At 37.6% G+C, this 23,903-nt stretch overlaps 1 protein-coding gene across 2 annotated transcripts in view; it reads right to left on the minus strand.

Annotated features, from left to right (window-relative positions):
- LOC108990780 (metal tolerance protein C4) overlaps window positions 1-20,078 on the minus strand; it is a 34,026-nt gene extending 13,948 nt beyond the window's left edge. Inside the window, exons 1-8 of one of the 2 annotated variants that reach the window (XM_035691919.1) lie at window positions 19,556-20,078; window positions 19,365-19,419; window positions 13,980-14,112; window positions 13,763-13,818; window positions 13,196-13,310; window positions 13,006-13,063; window positions 12,808-12,926; window positions 2,467-2,586 (exon numbers count right to left, since the gene is read on the minus strand). In XM_035691919.1, coding sequence (XP_035547812.1) covers window positions 2,467-2,586; window positions 12,808-12,926; window positions 13,006-13,063; window positions 13,196-13,310; window positions 13,763-13,818; window positions 13,980-14,112; window positions 19,365-19,419; window positions 19,556-19,883 — 984 coding nt within the window. In that variant the 5' untranslated portion in view covers window positions 19,884-20,078. Of the gene's footprint in view, window positions 1-2,466; window positions 2,587-12,807; window positions 12,927-13,005; window positions 13,064-13,195; window positions 13,311-13,762; window positions 13,819-13,979; window positions 14,113-14,578; window positions 14,960-19,364; window positions 19,420-19,555 lie in introns of those variants that run through there. The other variant, XM_035691920.1, reaches the window with a different exon arrangement.
- Window positions 20,079-23,903: the final 3,825 nt, after the last annotated feature.

Raw genomic sequence — 23,903 nt, forward strand, 5'->3', positions numbered from 1 at the left:
AGATACCTGAAACTAACACCAGGTAGAGGATTATTTTTTGAGAAGAACCAAAGAAGAGATATTGAAGTGTTCAGCGATGCAGATTGGGCAGGATCAGTACAAGACCGAAGATCAACTTCAGGATATTACACTTTTGTGTAGGGAAATTTGGTCACTTGGAGAAGTAAGAAGCAGTCAGTGGTGTCAAGAAGCAGTGCAGAAGCTGAATTCCGGGCAATGGCACACGGTATTTGTGAGGGAATTTGGTTAAAAAGGGTGCTAAAGGAATTAAAAATTTCAGATGAAGAACCTATGAAAATGTTCTGTGATAATCAATCAGCAATCAGCAATCAGCATTGCCAAAAATCCAGTTCATCATGATAGAACAAAACATGTGGAAATTGATCGACATTTTATAAAGGAGAAGATAGAGGAAGGAATAATCAAGATGTTGTACGTGCCTACATGTCTTCAGACAACAGACATCCTTACCAAGGCTCTATCGAGAAAGGTGTTTGATGATCTGAGTTCCAAGCTGGGGTTAATTAATATTTACCGCCCAGCTTGAGGGGGAGTGTAGAATTATAGAGAGATTTATGTTTAAGGATCTGTTAGCAATATTAGGGGCTAATATCTAGGAGATCTACAGCTAACAGATCAGTTTTTCTTATCCCATGATTTTAGGAGATTTGGTAGTCTGTTACCAAATCTGTAGATATAAGTTTCCCGTTTTATAGCTTTCAGTTTTAGGTAGTTCTGATTTCCTTTCTAGATTAGCTGTAAATATCCCTAAAATAGATGAGCATTATCATCTATATAAAGAGGGGCCTGTAACCTTATTTTCGAAATAGTGGAATCTTACTCTTTCCTTCCACAAACAAGAGGTAGTAATTGGGTTAAAAGAATTGGAATCGTGGGGTTATTGTCATGGTGCTATTAGTATGTTTCGTCTCATTTCTTTTTAGAGGTGCTAGGTTATTTCTATTATTTATAGATTGTACTAATTTCAACTGATTTCACTCAACTTGGAAAATGTGAATATGACTTCTGAAATGTTTATGTGATTAAAAGATATGATCTGTATAGTACAATGTTTCTGTTATTATGTTGTATCTGAAAATTCTAAGGCATAACAGTATGGTTCTGCTTCTGTTTCTGGCCTCGCCACGGGTATAAAATGTGGCCTCTATAATTATGTTGGTACTGACATCTTTGTTTCTATTTTTGAGTGCATCCACTTTGGAGATAGTGGTTTTCTGTGTGGGTCATTCCTGAGTGCAAGCATAGCTCGTCAAGCTTAATAGGGGAAAGATTCCACTTTTTGTTCCAGCTCGGTTGACCACCGAGATGCACAACTCTGCCGCAGGGTAAACATGGCCTTTGTTTCAATTATGCTTATGCCTGAGGTCTTTTTGTCTAATACTATTATTATTAAATGCTTATGAAATACCGCTGTTATTTTTGGGATATGGTTTGTTTTCTGCAATTGGCTTATGCAATTGGCATTAGGTTATTTGCCAGATTTAAGAGGAACATTTTAGAGTCGTGCTACACCCACCAAGGGTGTAGCCCGAGGATGGGTCTCAATAAGGCCATTTGGCCCTTTTTTTCATTCTTTTTTTGTATACCCTTGCACATTTTTTTAAAAAAACAAATTCACAACATCATTCAAAAAGACTTCCTTAAGAGAAAAAAAAAAAAAACATGTCACGACCCATTTGTCAGGACAAGTAGCTTTATTCAACGTTTTATTAGTGTTGAATTTATTTTTCACTGTGAGAATTTTTGGTGAGATGTTCATGATACTTTATTGAGAATTTTATTCAGTTCTTGTTACATATGGTTAGAAGGATTCACCCCCAGGTACGGGGCGTGACATGGAAGGAACCCATGAGTGCTTACTTTTGGAGAAGCAGGGCTAGACGAATAGAAACAAAGAAAAAAATTCCATATCATATGAATCTTTTCAAATATTTTCAATCCAAATCAAACATAAACCCCACACATTTTTTGTTGCCTTCAAGACTAAACATCTGCTCTTATTATTTTTTTTTTTATATTTCTGTTAGTAGTAATGGTAGAAGTAGTAGTAAATAATAATAAGAAGTTATTTGTAAAAGCTTCCAGTGTCCTGAGAAATGAGATAAGAATCTGATGTTTGGAGACCTAGGGGTTCCCCCATAATCACAAAGACCAAGTATGGCCTAGGTCAAGTTAAGGCATAATCAAAGAGAAATAGGTAAATACTCATTAGATCCCTTTGTTGGTCCTAGGGGTGGAGAAGGCAAGGTGCCCTCGATATTTTAGGGTAACAAGGTATGGAGACAATGCGTCGAGTCAATGCTCAAGTCCTAGGTGCTATACTAGAATAACTCATGCAATGGTGTAAAGAAAACCTTGAACAAACATTAATAAGAGGGTAAGTGTACCCAAAACCAATTCAAGCTCGTACTTAAAGAATACGTTGTTGAGAGAGAAGCATCATACCAATCCAAGTAGGTTGCCAACTATTATTGAACCTATGGGGTCATAGATAGCATTTCCTGTGGTATTCACTGCAATCAATGATGCTCCTGCAATGGCAAGGCCAGTAACTGCAGCACCATCCTGCATATTTGAAGTCATTTACTAAGGGATATCATATAGTTGAGCAATATAAGCCATACCGCACTTCTCGAGAAGAATATTAGCCATGCAGAGTAATCACCACAAATCAGATCTCATTTTTAGATGATAGTTGCACCAAGGGAAATAATGTGTATATCAGCATAGACAGGAAAAGTAAAACAAAGAGGTAGAAAACATGATAGAGAACTAGAAAGATGAGGTATGGAATAAAAATGTGCTTCAGATCAAGACAAGTGACGTTCTGTTCATACCCTTATGGGAATTTATAAATAAATAAATAAATATGAATGAAAACAAAAGAACTGGATGGGAGAACGCTAGTAAATTCAGAATTAAAATGAAACTTGAAACTTCTTCCATTTTGCAAAAAACAAAAAAGTACTACCACTTCTTTCAAACCACTCCAAAGCTGCATTGCCTTGACATTCACTTCAATGGATATGTGAAATAAGAAAATCTTGGTCTACAAATCAACGAAGATAAATGGCTTCAGAGTCTTGGGGTTGAAGCCATGCCTCTCAACAATGACTAAAATTTTATTTCTTAAAGCACTGCATGGAACAACTACCTCAAGGCTAACACAAGGTGTATGTGCCTGTTAGCCCGAAAGAGCGACTCATGCATGAAAGTTTAAGCAAAGCCCCAAAAGCTAAGGTCACTTATTGCTTTTTCTTTCTTTTCTCCTTTCTTTCTTAGAATTCTTTTCCTTTTGGCTGTGAGGGGAAGTGAGAGGGAAATTAGAGAAAATAGTTGATAACCTTTTGATCCTTTTTTTTTTTTATCTTTAAAACACAAGTGATACATTACCAGGCAGACAGAGAATAGAGAAAATGCTGCTCTAAACTACGCAAACTTAACTACTCCCATAACAAATTCTTTCTATCACAGGCTGTTAAATATACAGTGGTTATGTGACCAGCTCAAGCCCATGCACATCCATAGTTTGCTAAACCCAATCCAAAATTGATGAGCCATGCTATAGTGTTGGAAAAATTGGAGTGGGGGACAGCTTGAGGTGCAACTGACCCCAAATCCCTTGTCAGCTGACCCCATAGGGGTGCCACTGACAATATTACCGCTTAGCACAGGTTGAACCCAAGTTCAAATCAGTTAAAAATGTTTTCAACTTCAATCAAAACATCTTTAAATCAAAACTATTTCTTCAAAAACTTTGCCATAGATTTCAGCGAAAAATAAAAAACCAAAATGATTTTTACAAAAACTAAAAACAAAGTCATAAAAAAATTATAACCAAACAACTTTTCATCTACCTACCCACTTTTCACCAAACCCAATAAACATCATATCTTAACAAATTTTTATTCAAACAATTCTCAAATCTTTCACAAAACCCAATAATAACTATATCTCAAACTTTTCTAAAGAATTCTCGATATTTTCCTAACCAAAACATACCCTATATATGACATATGTTGCTCCCTAGGATATCACAAGGCAATGTCATAAAGAAGGCTCATCAATTGGGGGGCCACTTTCACAACAAGGACAATTAGGTATGGGTTATTCAGAAGACTTTTTTTTTATAAGAATAAAGTTTTATTGATTGGAAAGAGGCATAGCCCAAGTATACACGAAGTATACACAGATTACACCTAGCATCATCTTTTTTTTTTTGTCGGGGAACCACTCCAAGGCAGGGCCCGTGCATCGCACCCTTTAAAGTTTCTCTAGACGGAATTGGTTAAATCACTGTCTTTTCACCAAGGGGTGTGGCCCCAAAAGATTGTTTGCACCCATGAGGTGTTGAACCTTGGACCTTGAAGGGAGTGATACTCCAAGACCAAGACCTTCACCACTTGGGCCAACCCCTTGGGGTTTACACCTAGCATCATCTATGAACTAGAAATGGATACAAGTAAATTGTGAAAACCATCCCCATTACAATCAAGGACCGAAGCCCAAGAGAAAAGAGTGTTGTAGATGAATCTTTTTTTTATAGGTAAACGATTGTATTATATTAATGAGAATAAGCTTAGCCCAGGTACACAGGGGAAATACAAGAGTTAACACCTATTTAAGAAGAAGAGAGAGAAATAAGAAAATCATGAAAATCTAGGCTGTTAAAATCTACAACTTTGGCCCAAAGAAACAGAGTTCTAAAAAACAATGATCTAATCTCCTCCAATGATCTCTCTCTGTCTTCGAAGGCCCGGTCATTGCGCTCCTGCCAAATGCACCAAAAAATACATATAGGAATCACCTTCCACACAACTAAGATTTGTGGAATACCGCCCATATTCGACCAACATGCCAGAAGTTCAACCACTGTTGCAGGCATAACCCAGGCTAATTCTACCCGTCTGAATACATCAATCCATAACGCTCTAGCAATCTCACAATGTAGTAGAAAATGGTCCACTGTCTCACCACTTTGTTTACACATGTAACACCATTCCACCACTATCACCCCGCATCTCCGTAGATTATCCATTGTCACGATCTTTCCTAGAGATGTTGTTCATGCAAAAAATGCCGCCCTAGGAGGGGCCTTGTTTCTCCTAATTCTTCTCCATGGAAAGTGATTATTCTGCAGTTGTGTGAGGGCCTTATAGAATGAACGAACTGAAAATATACCTTTTCTGCCAGGTTTCCACCACAACGCATCAACTTGTTGGGTCCTCTGTCTCATGGAGTATAGGAGTTGGAAAAAATTTACAAAATTGCTAACTTCCCAATCTTGGGCTGCCCTAATGAAGCTCACATTCCACTGAAATAAGTCACAATCCATCTCCATGAGGTCCATCATTGAAGCTTCTTTCTCATGCGCCAAGTATGAACATTGTAGGGAATGAGTGCTTAAGAGCGCTATCTCCACAGCATATGTCATGCCAGAATTTAATTTTTGTGCCATCTCCCATCACGATTTTGGTATGACGGACAAACACTTCCCACCCTCGTATGATGTGCTTCCACATACCCACTCCATAAACCCCACTTACCTCCCTAGAGCACCAACCCCCCCCCCCCAAAAAAAAAACCTCCATATTTGTAGTCGATTACCAACTTCCATAAAGCTTCATGTTCCGTATATATCGCATAACCATTTCCCAAGTAGAGCCCTGTTGAACACCCTCAGATTTCTAATTCTCAAACCGTCAGAAGAGATTGGGGAGCATACCTTATCCCACTTGACCAGATGGAATTTGAATTATCCCCAAGTCCACTCCAAAGGAAATCACGCTGCAGTTTCTCAATACGTGTCGCCACACTTGCAGGAATTGGAAACAATGATAAGAAATATGTAGGTAGATTGGAAATAGTACTTTTGATTAGTAATCATTCCACCTTACAATAGATACAATCTCTTCCAACATGCCAATCTTCATTCTATCTTCTCAATTACTACATCCCAAATAGTTTTAGCCCTGGAGACGGCCCCCAAGGGAAGGCCAAGATAATTCATAGGGAGGGAGGAGACCTTACAACCAAGGATGTGATGAATGTTGCCAATTGGAACTAACTCTGACTTGGATAAATTCACTTTCAATCCAGATACCGCCTCAAAGCAAAGTAGAAATGCCCTTAGTGCTTGAATTTGGTTTAGATCGGCCCCGCAAAAAATAAGTGTCATATGCAAACAACAAATGATAAATGTGAATAGTACCTCGATGTATATCACTAACCAAAAATCCAGCCAAGAACCCCTGTTAACCATCACTAAAATCATTCTGCCACACACCTCCATCACTATGACGAAGAGAAGTGGGGGACAAGGGATCCTCTTGCCTTAGACCTTGGGAGCTGTTAAAAAAACCAATTGGGCAACCATTCACTATATTTGAGAACCGTGCCGTCAATATGCACCACCAAATCCATGTGCACCACCTCTCCCCAAAACCACACCTCCCAAGCAAATACAACAAAAAATTCCAATTGGCATGATTGTAAGCTTTATCCATGTCCAATTTATGCAAGAGACCCAAATTGCCAAATTTTATCTACTATTTAAGCATTCATTAGCAATGAGTATTGAGTCCAAGATCTGTCTTTCCCGTGCAAAGGCATTTTGAGTTTTGTAACGATCAGCCCCAAAACTCCTTGCAATCGATTTGCAAGCACCTTGGAAATAATCTTATACACCCCATTCACAAGACTAATAGGCCAATAATCCTTAACCTCCAATGCCCCCACCTTCTTGGGAATAAGTGCAATAAAAGTGGCATTTATACTTTTTTCAAATTTCAACCTTCACACAGTCCTCCAATGCTTTGGTGAACCAGAGTGTCGTGGCTAACCCAAGCTCATACCTTTCACAACTCTCCAGCTCCTCTCATTAATGTGTAGATATCTACCATCCCTTATCACCTCAGATACCTTTGATTCGATTACTACCAGTTTCGAAAGACCCATCTTCCTGCCTACTCAATCAAATCTCGCCGTCAAATGCCCATAACCACCATTGAAACGTTAAGCGTACGGAGAGAAAATGCTACGTGTACAAAGAGAATCCAAGAAGTCTTAGGGCAGGTTTGGGACACAAGACAAAACACAAAATTCTCATCTCATCATTACACTTTTTTCAAATCTCCATACAAAATATAATAAACAATTCAACTTTTTCAAATCCCAATACACATTTTTTAAATCCCAATACACTTTTTTCAAATTCCAAAACAATAATAATATTAAAACATAATATTTTAAACTTCAAAACAAAACACAAAATTCTCATCTCACCCCCCAAACCTGCCCTTAGACCCATTGTAGAATAATCAAATCCAAGAAGTCTTAGACCCATTGTAGAAGAATCTTTTCAGCTCTTCCAAGAACTCCCAATCTTCAAAACACCTACCATTCCTCTCCATCCAAAAGCACCACAAAATACAATGAGGAATCATTTTCCAAATCCAAGCAACATGTTTATTACCCCGAAGATCCTTCCAACACCCAAACGACTCTACTACCCTTCTAGGCATAACTCATACCTCTTTGGTCCGATTGAAAATACCACCCCCTAAACGCCTGGCCACCTCACAATGCAACAATAAATGGTCCACAATTTCCCTATTTTTTTTATCGGTAAATACGAGTTTTATTAAAAAAATACAAAGCCAAGTACACAGGACATATACAAAAGCAACACCTATGCATGGGTGTCTAAAGATACAAGGAAATCATATACGTTCATGCCGTTCAAGTCTATTACAATTGACCAATGGAATAAAGTTCGAAGAAAAAAAGTTCTAAGCTCGTCCATTGTCCGTTCATGATCCTCAAAGTTGCGACCATTCCTCTCCATCCATATGCACCCACCATGGACAGATGAGAATCATCTTCCATAGCTGCAATCTGATAATTGCCCTAGAGGCCTAAGGTGAGAATCTTCCCTAGTGAAGTTGTAAATACAATAAAAGAAACTTTTAGAGGGGCCTTAGTCTTTGAAATGTTCTTCCATAGGAACGCTCTTGTAGAATGTTTCATTAGGGACTTATAGTACGACCGTACAGTAAATCTTCCCGTCCTAGACGGTGACCACATCATCGTATCAGCTCCTCCATTCACTCTATAATTATACACAAGATGGAAGAAATATGTAAATGTCAATTTCCCACTCAAATGCTATTGTTATTATTATTATTTTATCTTATGTTAATGTTATTAGGCTTTAATTTATTGTATTGAGGTTAATTAGAAAGAGGTTGAAGGGGACCTTCGAAAATTTTAGGCTTTAAAGTTATTGGGCTGGAAGTTAGCTTTGAGATGGGTTAGTATTAGGGTAATGACCCAAGCTCATGTCTAAAACAAGGACCCAAGATAAAGCCCCTGACCTATGACCCAATCCAACCCAAGACCCTTGTGATGGACCTAACAATATGCATGACCCGATTATTAACCCACAACCCATTTGACTTCATGTATATAGCAGACCTGTGTACATAAATATGCATCTTCATGCATCATGTAAACGCACCCTAGCTCCTAGGGTTTTGCTGCAGCCCATAGGTCCCCCTCCAGCAAGTCAACGAGCCACCGGCACTGCCACCTGCTCCTCCCTGCACAGCCACTGACGACAGGTGAGTGTTTATTTTGTTCGCACCGCACGAACGTATAATGACTAGCCTCTATTCTTATTTTGTTTCAACCACCATGAGCCCAACTTAAGCCACCATCTCTCCTCTAGAGCACCACCCTCTCCAGCCACACCATCGTAAGGATTCTCAAAACACTATGCCCAATTCATTACCAACCACACAATAACACACCAAACGGTAAAAACCGTAGTGCACAACACTTTCTCCCTAGTCCAACCACTGTCAACCACCGTGAGGACTCCAGCAAGCCACTAAGTGAGCCTCCAATCCCTCCCTAACTCTGGTCCAACCTCACACATTGCCCTCACCACATTTCCAGTTGTTGAAAACAACTCCATTTTTGTAGACCAAAACAGGGAGTTCATGACCAATTGCAACTCTCGGCTTCACCTCATTGTCGCAGCCTTGGACCTCTCCTTTCTAGGTATACTTTTATATGATGAATAAACGAAGAGAGCAAGCCACAAGGAAATAGGTTTTAAGTCACATGGGTAATTAGGGTTGAGTTAGGAGGGTTTTAAATGTAACGAGAAGCCTCTTTAGGTGTAGTTGCATGATTTATATTCACATTTTATTACATGTGAGAAAATGCTTACCCGGCCATATGATTGAATATAAGTGCCATTTGACGATTTGTGACACGTGCATTAAGCTCATATTTTATAACTGTATAGATATGTACATGTTTACAAGTACATATGCATAGACTTTTCTTAGCAGCCCATGTTACATGAACTCTTATTATTAATGTCATGCGTGTGATATGTGAAATGTACAATTCTTGGTTGTCTGATATGTATATAGTACGACTAAATATTTTAAATGAATGAGAGATAAGGAAAGGCTAAATGAAAAGAAAAGAAATAAAAGGAACAATTGCATGTCTGACTGTTAATGAAATAAATGAATTGGTCATGATAGTGAAGACGATACCATGAGGTTAAGGGGTGGATTGCAATGCCGGAATGAGTCACTGGCGATACACCTAGTGATGCACATTCCCGCGGAGGGCTAGGTTCTTACCTGCTAGCCCCAAGTAAAGCCAAGACCGTAAGGTTCACTAACCATAACACATATTGTATTATGATGATGATGACTGAGATGTTTGATGCTTGATTGAAAACATACATTGTTATTACGTTTACTGTATGATTTAGTTCTTACTGAGTATTTGACTCATTTTTATTTTTATTTGTGCCTGCCTCAAGTGATGGTGTTTATAAGCATGGTGCAGGGTAGGATATGGCCCAAGGGGGCAAGACCGAGGCTTGAGGATTTTGGGTTTTGATATTCGCTTTATTTTCAGAACTAATTTATTGTAGCACATGATTTTTTTTTTTTTATAAGTAAGAGATAAATATTATTGATATGAATGAATAGGCATAGCCCGTGTATACAGAAAGTATACAAAAGAACACCTAAATACATTCTTAGAACGATAAATTAAAGACAAGAAGTCATGAACATTGTTCCCATTTAACACAATGGCTGAAAACCAAAGCAGTAGGTGTGAATAAAAAAATTACTCAGCTCCGTCATTGTGCGCTCCTTATCTTCAAAATATCGAGCATTCCTTTCCGACCAAATACACCACATGATGCACAACGGGATTATCTTCCACACTGCAGCCACTTGAGGACAACCTTGCATTTTCCTCCAACAACCCAACAAATCCACCACCCTCAAAGGCATGACCCAAGCAACATCGACCCTTTGAAAAATCTCGTCCCACAACAACCTTGTTACCTCACAATGCAGTAAGACGTGGTCCACAAATTCTCCGTTCTTTTTGCACATATAGCACCACTCCATCACTACACATCCCCTCTTTCTCAAATTATCTATAGTCAAGATCTTCCCAAGAGCTGCACTCCATACAAAAAAGGCTATTTTAGAAGGTACACAAGACCTCCAAATGTTCTTCCAAGGGAAAGGAGCAAAATTAACAAAATTTTGTAGTACGCCTTAATAGTACATTTCTTGTGATTATTGGACCTATTGTAGCACATGATTTTAGACTCTTTTTCAATAAGTGCTATTGAAAACCTTTTTTGGGATGTTTTCTTTTAATAAAGTACTTTTGGTTTTATGACTGTGATGATGGAATCGTTTATACCTAGCGCTAGGAAAATGATTTTAAGGTTAGTAGCACTCAGTTCCTCTTGCTTTTAAAATCCTAGAGGTACGGGGTGTTACACAATTTCAACCCATTTTCAGCGCACACAGATCATCACAATCAATAATGTGATAGCCACAGCCTCCAGCATATGATGACCAAAATCCTTCTCAAGCCCAGCTCATTTCTCAAATCTAAAGATCTAGCCACTCTACTACCACACCAGTTGATTCAAATAGAGTCTTAACAAAGCTCAACTATAACTCACTTTTTCCTAAGCCAGCTAGAAAAGATAGATATTGACTTTCTTTGCTTTTCTTTCACACTCCTACATCATAGCAAGAAACAAAAGCGCTCATCTCATCCCTAATGCAACAAAAACGATGGCATTTATATCCTCTCTCTCTCTCTCTCTCTCTCTCTCTCTCTCCAATTATGAGAGAAAAGCATGGCATATATTTAGTTGTTTCATCCAGTGTCAAGGTTTCTAAGATCTTGGTCACGTCATTAGAAAACCAGCTTTTATGAACTCTGAATCATACTAAGTCACACAGTTGGATAAGGTTGAACCAATGGCCTTATCCCCCACCACTTGCTGATGGAAAAAGAGACGCCATTTGGTCCAACACTAAACATAATACCTGGTTCATATATCTTTCTTTTGGATCTTATACCTTTTCTGAAACTCATAAAATAATTATAGGAATTGATTGATGGAACTGACAAGAAAATAAATACGTGGACAATAATAATAGCAGCCAAAATAAGGAGAATACGTCTCTCTATCCAAATATAAACTATTGCGATGTGGGGCTGAGAAAGATGTGCTCAAGATCAATGGCTGTAATCAATTTTCTTTTCCATGATTTTTATTTTGTTTTTTTTTTTCATGGGCTTCTCTATAAGGTAAAGCAATTTAAGTCACATGTTTAGATTATTAAGCGTTGATGTTTTTTTTTTTTTATGTCGGGGAACCTCTCCAAGGCAGGGCCCTTCAGACCCACCCCTGCAGAGTAAACTCCGGTCCCGTGCACTGCACCCTCGGAAGTTTCTCTACACGGAACTGGTTAAATCGCTGGCTTTTCACCAAGGGGTGTGGCCCCAAAGGATTGTTTGCACCCATAAAGTGTTGAGCCTTGGACCTTGAAGGGAGTTTACACCAAGACCAAGGCTTTCACCGCATGGGCCAACCCCTTGGGGTTATTAAGCGTTGATTATGTAATAAGACCAGTATGAAAGTGGTCTAATTTGAACCCCTAGGAGTTGGCTCAAGTGGTAAAAGTCTTGGTCTTGGTGGTATGCTCCCTCCAGGTATAAGGTTCAAATCTTCTTGGGTGCAAACAATTTCTAGAGGCCATTGGGCTGGGGGAACTTCCCTTGAATTACCCGAGGTGCACTTGCATGAAACTCCTTGCCGAGGGCCTGTGCACCCCCGAGATTAATCGGGACTTTGTTCTTGGACACCCGATGCCAATCAAAAAAAAAAAGTGGTCTAATATAGTCTAACAGATATTCTTGCCCTAAAATCAAGAACGTTTTTTTTTTTTTGATAAGTAAGAACCCTAAAATCAAATGAAGTCACATAACCATCATATTTTGGGATAACTGGTGTAGTAACCCTTCACAGTTTGCAAAGTTCAGCCAGTTTTCAACAATAAAGATATCTATGTAAACATTCTCTCTTTTATTAACTTGGTAAAAGGAGAACCTCAAAAGAAATTTCACCAAACAAATTACGATCATGAATTTAACAAATCATGAAAATGTAAGAAATAAGTACAAGAAACATTCCAAAAAGCTGTTGTCCTATCATATATGGATCAGAATAGAGATTTTGGATCAATAACAACCCCATTTAACAGTCCATTGTTCTCTCTTGGCATAGACCAAATCTTTCTACTGCTTTTTATAGTCTTGCTTTGGTAATTATCTTTCCATTATAATCTCCTCATACTTCATATTTATTCTTGAAAAGAAAAGTGAAAGTTTCAACTTGTTACAGGAATAGATCAAAAAGGCACAGTAGATAACCTCTGTCATGACTGCAACAGATGTAGGATCATGACCCCGCCAGATGTAGTCTCTCACTTTCATTCCCTCTGCAGCTGCACCTTTCTTGACAGCTTGTATGGCAACAATCAGAGAAGCACCTAAAGAAAAGAATTATTTATGTTAAGCAGGATTGAGGAATAATGTAAACTACATGTAAAATTGTAATGCTATGAGTACCTTCAATGACAAAAGAACCACCAATCACTAGAGCTGCATACAAAATATGTTCAGGGGGCTGAAGAAGGCACATTTATTAATATAATTCAAATGCATTCACCAAGGCAACAGCTAAAAAAGGGGAATTTAGAACAGAGAATATTTATGTAGACAGAAAAGTTCAGGAGTAAAGATTCACTAGGACAAGTACCTGTGAAGTCCATAAGTTTTGAAAGCCATGAACAATTGTAGCTCCAGAACCAAGACAAAAGATACCGACAGCAGATATCAAAGACCAAACAAATCTTTCCTTGGAATAGCCATAACTGCAAAACAAAAGAATGATAATTTCAGCATATATATATAGAACAATAAGGAACCTGTGCAAAGGTGAGTATAACTTTAAAAAAACAGAAAAAACAGTTGTCATTGACCACTCTGTGCACAAATGTTTCGGGTGGTTAAAAAATAAACGGATTTAACCATGTAAAAGATTATTATAAACACATTCAGCTTCAGTAATTTCAAACAGAACACTCCTGAATTTGTTCAGCCAATTGGCTTGAATACTCTGGTTGGCATACTTAAATGTAGGAGTAGATCCAATAAAAATAAAAAATAAAAACTGGCATTTTTTTATAGGATTGCAAGTCTTCTAGAAAATGACCCATGTTGTTTCATTATAAGATGCATGAGTACGTTGGTTGATGATGGAGATAATGGAAATTTAAGATGTTATCAATGGTGGGCACAGGTGGCTTATGCATGATACACTCACGGATGTAGAGCATCTGGTGCACGTCTTGAACTACTCAGACCATAAGCAAGAAGTACCTACAAAGTCAATAATAATTAGATTCCTCTTGCTCACAAAGTGAAGGCTAAATAGCTTTTCCACAATCAATGATCAATAAACTGAATTGAATTCAATGCAACAAGCCAAAAATAAGAATGCTCAATACAGAACAGTCCTGAACAATAACTTGAAAGAGTACCTGATTGGCAAAATCTGCAACTGAGTGCACAACTTCAGCCAACATAACATGGCTAGAGGTTGATAGCCAGACACCAAACTTCAGAGAAAATACAAGGAGGTTGCACCACAGTGCAGTCGTGACTGCTCGTTGACTAGAATAAACAAATGAAAAAGGTATGAAAGGAGAAGGATTACATTGTAAAAGATTGGGGTACTAAAATTGTTGGCTCTTTGCACATTACAGGCAAGCATCAAACGAAAACTGATATATCAATAAGTGGGGTGCTCGATTGAATCACCCGTGTGACTATCAAGAGGTATACAAATATATAAAGGGTCCACTTGATTTATTTTCTTTTTCCTTTTTTTTATATGTTAAAATTTTATTAAAAAAAGCAATGAGGATGCAAGCTAAATAGGCAAGAGTATACAGTAGATACACATAAACAGGAAGAGGAAAAAATAGAGCAAGAAGTTGCTGAAAACATTTTTTTGATAAGCAAAATAGTTTTTTTGTCAGTAAATAAAGTTTTATTGAATAAATAAGCATAGCCCAAGTACATAGGAGGTATACAGAAAAGAACACCTAGTTATAAGTTAGGGGCTAGAAGTAATTACAAGAAAGTCAAGAAAGCTAGCCCCATTGAAGACAACATCAGAAGCCCATAGAAATAAGGTGTGGAAAATAAACATCTAAGTTCATCCAAAGAGCATTCCTGGTCTTCAAAACTCGAGCAGTTCCTTTCAAACCAAGTGATTCTTCCCCCTTTGACAAGTAAATCCTTTTCTAGCCAACCTTCTTTCAATCTTCTCAATCACACCATCCCCAATAGCCTTTGCTTTATAAGCTGCCCCCAAGGGAAGACCAAGGTATTTTATAGGCAAAGAAGATACCTTGCATCCCAAAATACTTGCCAAGCTTCTGGTATTAAACACGAAGCCCACCAGGACCATTTGAGACTTCACAAGATTTTCCTTTAGGCCGGAGAAAGCTTGAAACAAAGCAAGAGAGCACTCAACGATTGGATAAGGCCATGGTCAGTCTAAAAACACTAGAGATAGTACGAAAATGAACACACATCGAAAGACATAGGAAGTTAATGAAGAAAGCTCTAAGATCCTCCACCATCCACTCAAAATCTAAAAACTCTTTACTGTTTCTTTCCCTCCAAATGCACCACATCAAACAAGATGGAATAATTTTCTATAATATTTCACTATGAAGATTACCAACATGGCCTTTCAACACACCAAGTGATATACCACCCATCAATGTTTGACCAAATGTAGCCCAAAACAAACTGAAAATAAAATTCCACAAAACACTCCCAACTCATTTTACACATACAACACCAGTCAAATACTAAAACTAGTCACTTCCTTAGGTTGTCCAAATTGAGAATCTTCCCTAAAGTTGTCATCCAAACAAAAAGAAATTGTGAAGGAGACTTATTCCCCCAAATATTCTTCCATGAGAAAGTTAATACATCATGGGAGGGCAAAGCAATAGAGAACAAACTTACTATGAAAAATCCTCTGCATAAGGAGACCCAACAAAGCCTATCCTCAACACCTTGTCTTAATGGGTGGAATACAACTATCAAAAAATGAAGCAAAAATATCCACCCCTCAGTTATGTACCACTTTGACAAAATCACATTTCCTTAGTGGTCTATTGTAAGGATCTTTTCCCCAAGGAAACCGCCCATACAAAAAATGTTGGCTTTAGGGGGGACTTTGTCTTCCAAATACTCTTCCACGAGAATGGATTTGCATTTTGCGTATTCATAGATTGGTAGAATGAGTGGACAATGAACTTTCCTTTCATAGTGAGGTGCCAAAAAAGCTTATCTTCAACTCCCCTCTCATAGGAATAAAGTATACTAGGTTATAGAATTCGGAGAATGCGTCAACTTCCCAATCTTGGACAGCTCTAAAAAATGTGACATTTCCTTGGGGAATGCTGTTGGACTGATCTAGGAGGTCTGAAATCGAGACTTCATTCTTGCTATACCATAAAATTCTAGATAAGCTTCTTTGAGTGCCCTTTCACCACATCATATGTCATGCCAGAATCTAATTCTAGACCCACCAATCACCTCAAATTGGGTATAACTAAAGTATGTAGTCCATCCTCTTTTGATGTGCTTCTAGAGCCCCCACCCCATATGGTCCACTCACCTCAGTTGAGCACCAACCTCCCCATGCTCTATCATACTTTGAGCCTATGGCAGTTCTCCACAAGACCCCCCGTTCTAGATGATATCTTCATAGCCATTTGCCCAGCAAAGGCTTGTTAAAAATCTACAAATTTCAAATACTCATACCTCCTTCTGAAATTGGGGAATAGACTATGGCCCAATTTACCAGATGAAATTTAAACACATAATTCATCCCCCACATAGGAAACCCACTGAAGTTTCTCCATACCGCAAGCCACCTTAGAGGGAAGTGGAAATAATGTTAGGAAGTAGGTCTGTAAATTGGAGAGGGTACTTTTAATAACTGTGACTGACACCTTTGGATATGTACATTCTCTTCCAACTTGCAAGTTTCGGCTCCTTTTTTTCTAACACATCATCCCAAATTGATATCGACTTGTATGGGGCACCCAACAGAAGGCCAAGATATTTCATTGGCAAACGAGATATCTTGCATTCCAAGATAGAAGCCATACTTTCCACATTATAAACATGCCCCACCGGAACTACATCTGATTTGGCCAAGTTCACCTTCAATCTAGAAATTGCTTTGAAGCATAGAAGAAAAGCCCTAAAGGCTCGAATATGGTCATGGCTGGCCTCACAAAAGATCAGGGTATTGTCGGCAAATAAGAGGAGAAATATTGAGAGAACCGGAATTTGCCTCTCCCACTAAAATGTGCTTGATTTCAAAGATGTTATATCAAGGAAAGACACTTAGTATAGGCGGTTCTTGGTGAAGTCATTGGGCAAGCCAGCTAGTGAAAGTACGTGGATTGCTAAAGAGGAGTTGAAGAAATTTGATCTTGTGTTATATGCTGAAACAGCCAAGGTTTTCTCTTCAAAGTTCAGTATTATGTTGAACCAGAGGGATTGATGTAGATCTAGGCCTAAAGCAAATATTTTTTCTAGTCTATTTTATCCATCTTATTAGCCATCCCGAGCTCAGTCTTTTATTACTATGATATGCTTCATTGTCTTAAGTACTTATTTAAATGTCACGTGACTAGCATGTGACTTTTAACGAAGTTGGACGGTCAAAGTTTTTTTTTTTTTTTGATAAGTAAAAATGTATTAATATCAATAGGCGTAACCAAGTACGCTAGGTGTATACAAGAGAAAACACCAAGCCCATAATAGAGAGCCCCTAATGAACATCGCCCAAGAGGGAAAAATTAGAAACCTATCCAATATACACCAAGCCCGATTGGGACAAAACACGCCTCCCCAAAGCAAAGCAAAGCAAATCATTGTAATTAGCCCAACCCTTTGTTTCCCTCAAGACTAATTCTCCACCCGAATGATCCTACGACGACGGAGGAGGGCTTCATACTCCTGCCCTCCCTCTAGTCATCCCTCGACTTCCACTACCTCCCTTTGCATCATAGTCGATTGCCCACGTAAGGCGCTTTAACTCCCTACTCTTCTTAAATCTTGATTTTGTTTCAAGCGAGTGACCCACCTCAATTGCAGTGAGTAGTGTTGTGAATTGGTCGTCAAATCCTCCACATGGAATCCCCACACACTGTTGTATCTCATTAACCTTTTTGCAAAACCCAATCCAGTGATGAACCAGCTATATTGTTTATTGGAGGAAGAGATATCAGGGGGACAACATCTTCCCCAGACACAGTTCCCAACTATACACCAGGCCCTAAACATTCCTCCTCACAAGGCACCAACAACAAACCCATATTTTCCCCCCACCATCCCTTGCATTCAAATCATATACCTCCTCAGCAGCTCCATTGTTGTTGTCACAAGATGTTTAAATAGATGGCGGCAAGTCTCAGCAATACATCAAGTTCCTTCACCTCCAACGTGGGTGCCATCATTTTGTCAACAAGAACATTAACTGGAGGCTATTACAAATAGCCCCTTTTGTTCTATGAAAGTTTTTTTGTTCTATTAAAGATGAAGGGCAGCAATTCTAAAGTTAGTTGAGGCTATTACAGATAGCCCCTTTTGAGTCATTGTAAGGGGGTTTTTTTCCTCTAATATATGAATTTTAGGCTTTGGTTTCTTAGAGTCTTTGGAGCCTAGAAATTCATGTTGTCTACTTTAGTCCCATCCACCTCTTTAATATAAAACTTTTTATTGTTGGGATTTCTAATTAATCCCTTCTTATGAGTCCTTGTCATGGTTGCAATTTTTTGAGATGAGAAAAGAGACAAAGGAGAGAGAGCACAAAGTTGGAGGAGGAGACATGAGAGAGGAGAGACAATTGAGATCACATGGTTAGAAAGAAAATAAATTGATAGAAAGAAAGGGACAAAGGCCTTGGAGTAGAATCGGGCTAAAACTCAATGTATCTCCATAGGAAAATCTAATGTCTTACAATAGAAAAGTGGTCAAAAAATGAGGTTGATTCTGTCATAATCTCCCCACATTTTTTTCATAGACATGGACTCACATTTTATGTAGAAACTTGATATATCTGCATCTACAGTTTGAGTCTGCAAAGCATCCAAAAAAACGTATTTATAGATGCTTGCCAAGTTTGAGAATCACTGAATTTGATACTTTAGACTCGTGCTAAAGATAAAATTGCAACGCCTTCTTTTCTCAGTGAAAGGCAAGACCTTTTAGTTGAACTATGATACCCCATATGATAGGGATAAGGGTAGGTGGGGTATGAGATCTCACATTATTTGAAAGGAGAAGTTCTTGCTCTTTATAATGGTTCCAATGGGGCTCGAACTATATCATTGACTAGTCTTTTTAGAGTATAGATCATATGGCTTGGGCCTTCTTTTTAGAGTATAGGTCATATGGCTTGGGCCTTCTTTTTAGAGTATAGGTCATATAGCTTGGGCCTTCCATTGGGGTATTACAAATAGTATCAAAGCCAAATTTTGATTCTAGGACCTGTGGGTTATGGGCCCACCATGCTTACACTGTGCCTGCTGACAGAGCACCTCACCTTACCACCATATTTTCAATAACTGTACTGTCTTTAAACCCTGGCTAAATTATGTGTAGGTACTTCCAACATCTTCCCAACTATTCCCATTGACATTTTTTAAATTCACATATACCACAATACAATATACAATATACGTTTCCTTATCAGTTATATTTTCCATACAACAGTACCAAGTTTGACCAAATTAGAAACATGAACATATACGATGCTAGATACACAAACGCGAATGACAAGATAGAGGAAAAAACAGGAACAGAAGAGGAGACAAGATTTTGACCTGTGTTCATCAGCGGTGTTGATCTCCTTCACTTGCTTAGCCCTCGTAAAAAAATCTGCAACCGAAAAAGAAAATTCCCATCTTTATTAAATGAAAGTTTATAGGTTAATTGCGCAAATTTAAGTCTGGAAAGCAAGAAAGAAGAAAGAAAAACAAAAAAAAGAACAGAGACAGAGACAGAGACAACTTACTGCGATGGGAGGAGTACCGATGGTAATGATGACGGTGAAGGCCGTCCAAAGAAACCATTCCCAATAGAACGAAGCGTTCGGAGGAACCAGCAACTGGAGAATGAGGAGAGAGTAGCTTAACAAAGGAACCAAACTTGGAGTCATAGCTCTTGCTGTGAGTGAGAGTTTGACTACGATCGCGGTTTTTGTGGTGGGAGGGTTGAAAGAGTGGAAAATAGGGGAGAGCGCGAAGAGAGCGCAAGGAAGGGTGGTCTTGCAGTTGGTGGGAGGAGCAACGGCGGAGGTAAGAGCGAAGGATATTAAGGCAAGGCTCCGCTTTTCTCCGCATGGCTTGTTGGTATTTCCTACTATTCCATTTCAAAATTATTAAATAAATAAAAGAGAAAGATCGAGTGTGTTTGCCGGCATAGAGGAGGAAGATGCCATTTCAGAGAAACTTCTCGCCCTACCAGTATATCACTGCTTCGCCGCGCATGCATTCCCCCTCCAATCTCCTCTTTCTCTGTTCTCTTTATTGAAATAAGATGTAAAACTTTTTCTTCTAAAACTTCAAAAATTTTAGGTGTTGTCTGGTTATGCAATTAATTGAAATAAGATGTAATTATAATATAAATTTAAAATATTATTTTATTTAAAAATTTAAAAATTTAAAAAAAATAAATTATTTATTATATTTTATATAAGAATTTAAAAAAAATTATAATAATTATATAAAATGAGAATTTTATGTAACCAAATCAACCTATAGAAAAAAGACAAAGTTTTGTATCATAAAATTGGGACAGGGTAAGAATTAATGTACCATTTCAAAGTTTGTAAATTTTGTACACTTTTTTTTATAGTTGGAATCTGTTACATATTAAGAAAATAATTTTTTAAGTGAATTTTAAATTTAATATTTCTTTTAAAGAAAGTGCGTGAAATTTGTACATCTTAATAGTACAAATATAAAAGAGTAATGATGTTAGATATAGTTTTAAGTTGTGCAAGTCTCGCATACTCTTTTAAAAAAAAGTGAACTCTATTACTAAATAATTAATTTTTTCATGTGAATTTCAAATTTAACTACTTTTTTAAAATACTCATACGAGATTTGTACATTTTTATGACTGTATATATCATTTTTCTAATGTAATATCATATGAAAATAAAAGAACTAAAAACTGACGGATCCAATAAAAAATATATTTGGATAGAATTTTTCACTAAGAGATTTTTTTCTAATTATGTGAAATTTGTTTTGAAAAGTTATTCAGCAAATTGAGGTATTATGTTTTAATGAGTGAGAATATTTTGGTGTAAAAGCATTTTGATTGAAAGTGAGGAAATTTTAAGAAACTTTTAAAGAACTATTTGTTTCCTAACATGACTTTTAGGGGTTGTTTGGATTGAGAGACTCTCTCAACTCATTTCATTTCATTTCATCTCATCTAATTATTATAGTTTTTTTAAATTTCTACACAAAATATAATAAACAATTTAATTTTTTCACATTCCAAAATAAAAATAATATTGTAACAATATTTTATTCAACTTTCTTCTCATCTTATCTTATCTCATATCATCAATGAGATAATAAAATGAGATTTACGTTAAGAAGCATAATTTATTTTATAATTAATAGTAAAATAAATGAGCATAATCAATCATCAATCCACAATTAATTCCAACTCTAAACTTTATTCTTTAACTTGTCAATAAAACATTAACTTCATAAACTTTACCAATAAACATTCATTTCATAAACTATAAAATACTTTCCTTCATTTTCTTTTTCTATCATACCTTAATCTATACACAAGCCACAACCCCTCTGGCGTTCTGGTGTGTCTATTGTCTGAGAATGACAACTCATTCTTTAACCTGGTTCTTGGGCATCGTACTCTCATCCCGTCCAAAAATAAATTATGGCACTTGCCTAGTTAAAATGATAAGTACTTGGCTCAAGGTCAGCTTATCTCGTCCGATGTTGTTGATAGTTCATTAATAACTCAAGGGATAAGACTCAATTTTTACTCACTTCATAGTAAAAATGGAGTCTTTTCATAGTAAAAATGGAGTCTTTGGAGTTGAAGTCTTCAAAGAGAGCAACTGACTTCAAGAGAGAGATAGGTGAGCAGTGTTAGAGCTACCGTAGTATTTATGTACTGTGAGGTAGGTTAACTTTTAAGACAGTTCTAGGAATGCGGGGTGAATATTGGGATGTTAAGGTTTAACTTTGCATATTTAGAATGTAACGCCCCATACCCGAGGATCTGGAGAGTTAACTCATGTCACTTAAAAATCATTTTCCTTTCATATAGTACATATTCTAATTTTTCTCAATCGCACAAAATACTCATATATTTATATCAATTACTCCAGAATAACTATTCTAAGACAATACAAAATTTAATATAAACATCAATCTCCCAACAAATCACATCATCAGAGCACAACAAGCTTACTGAATGAAAATCCTCAATACCCATATAAACCTTCTATGTTTAAACCATCATTCTTAACTCTTCTCACCCATGCTCCATATCCTTGATCCTCAACTGAAACATTCAAATCATCTGAAAAATATTGTGGAGATAAGGGGTGAGTTATTAATAACTCAGTAAGCAGAGAACATATACTAGCATGTAAACATAAGCCTTTTCAGAAAGTTCAATATGCAGAAACAAAACATTTTATTTTTATATGCAGATCTCAGAAAACGTGTTATCAGAAAATCAGAGCGACTTTTCAATCATTTCATACTCAAGTCAACAATTCATATTTGAGGATCTATTTTATATTCAAAAACGTTTTGGCATAACATAACTGAACATCTTCATCTTATCATATCATATCATATACCATGTTTAACCCCCGTGGTAGGGTTGTGCTATCCCCAGTGGCCAAACCAGGCAGTATCATGTAGTGAACTTCTCATTTTTCAATCTCGGAGCCCCGAGTGTGCACACAGGAAAGAACACGTAAAAAGACCACTTTGTTTCCAAAGTGGGTGCACTCTATCATATTATGGTGGTACCAACCATATCACGTGAACCAGTATCATCATATCAGAACCATATTCAGAACAGATAAGCATGCCAAAGTTTTATCATATCCATGTCATATCAAAACACGTGCGAAATATATCCATATCATTTCCATTTGATCAAAAACAGATCCAATAGCACATGCATAAAAATCTCAATGATATCATATTCGCTCTTTTGCATATTTCAGAAATATGTCAAATATTACTCATGTCTATATAATGCATGTCAAAAAATATTTTCTCTTTTTCGTACAGGTTTCATGAGTGATGCAAATAAACGACCGAGGTTGATTTTTCTCAAGTTTTCATTTCATCACAAAATATGCAAAGTTTTCATAAAGTTAACCTCAGTCTCAATAATTCGTATAAAACCTAGCATAGGAACCCCCACTTACTTGGACGACTTAACTTTTCCAGAATTTTCCTCAAATATGTCGAGTCGACTATAAATCGTCACCTATAAAGATAATCACGTAATTTCCTTAAGTTTCCAATCAATCATATATTTCGATATTTAAGCCTAAACTTATTAAATAACCTATTTTAAATTTCTCAAAACTTAAAACCTTCATAATCCCAAAATATACCATCACTTCCTAAAATCACCAATATCCGCCACAACCCACGTCATACACAAAACACCAATATTTAAACCCGAACCGCCAACAAATCTCATAGTCTAAACCAATCATGCTAACAACTCCAACACCCAATCCAATCAACCCCGATACTCCTCGGACTCAGTCCGGCAAAACCAATCAGCAATTAAATACAGTGTAATGTGCTAGTACAAAAATACATTAAATTCACGAGAATTCTTTGAAAAATACTTACAATGCTATATGATAATTTCTGGAGGATCAGGGAGGTGCAAGAAGTGGAAAAATAGCTGCGGAACAGTGTAAAATACACTGTGGCCGTGGGTCACAAATACCCACTTTTTAACGGGTGCAAACGAAGATCCGAAATTGTTTGGGTAGGGCCTAGGGATGTCGGTGAAGCTAGTGGTGGTGATGGTTGGCCGTGGGTGACGGCGCAAATGGTGGTTTAAGGCCAAAAATACCCAAAACGGAAATGGAGTTAGATGTGCTTCACCAATGACGGATCGGAGGTGGGGTTGGGTCCAATGGGTTGCTTGGAGGTCGAGGATGAAGTGGTGAAGAAATAGTGGCCAACGGTGGTGCGACGGCGGCGCTGGAGTGAAGAGAAGGCCGCGGCTTCGTGTAGCGCGTGGAGGCTAACAGCGGCGTCGGGGAGGCTGAGATCGGAGGGGGAAGGTCGCCGGTGGGTGGGGGAGCTGCTGGGCTGGGCGGTGCA

The sequence above is a fragment of the Juglans regia genome, chromosome 7, assembly GCF_001411555.2.
Source record: "Juglans regia cultivar Chandler chromosome 7, Walnut 2.0, whole genome shotgun sequence".
Lineage (NCBI taxonomy): Eukaryota > Viridiplantae > Streptophyta > Magnoliopsida > Fagales > Juglandaceae > Juglans > Juglans regia.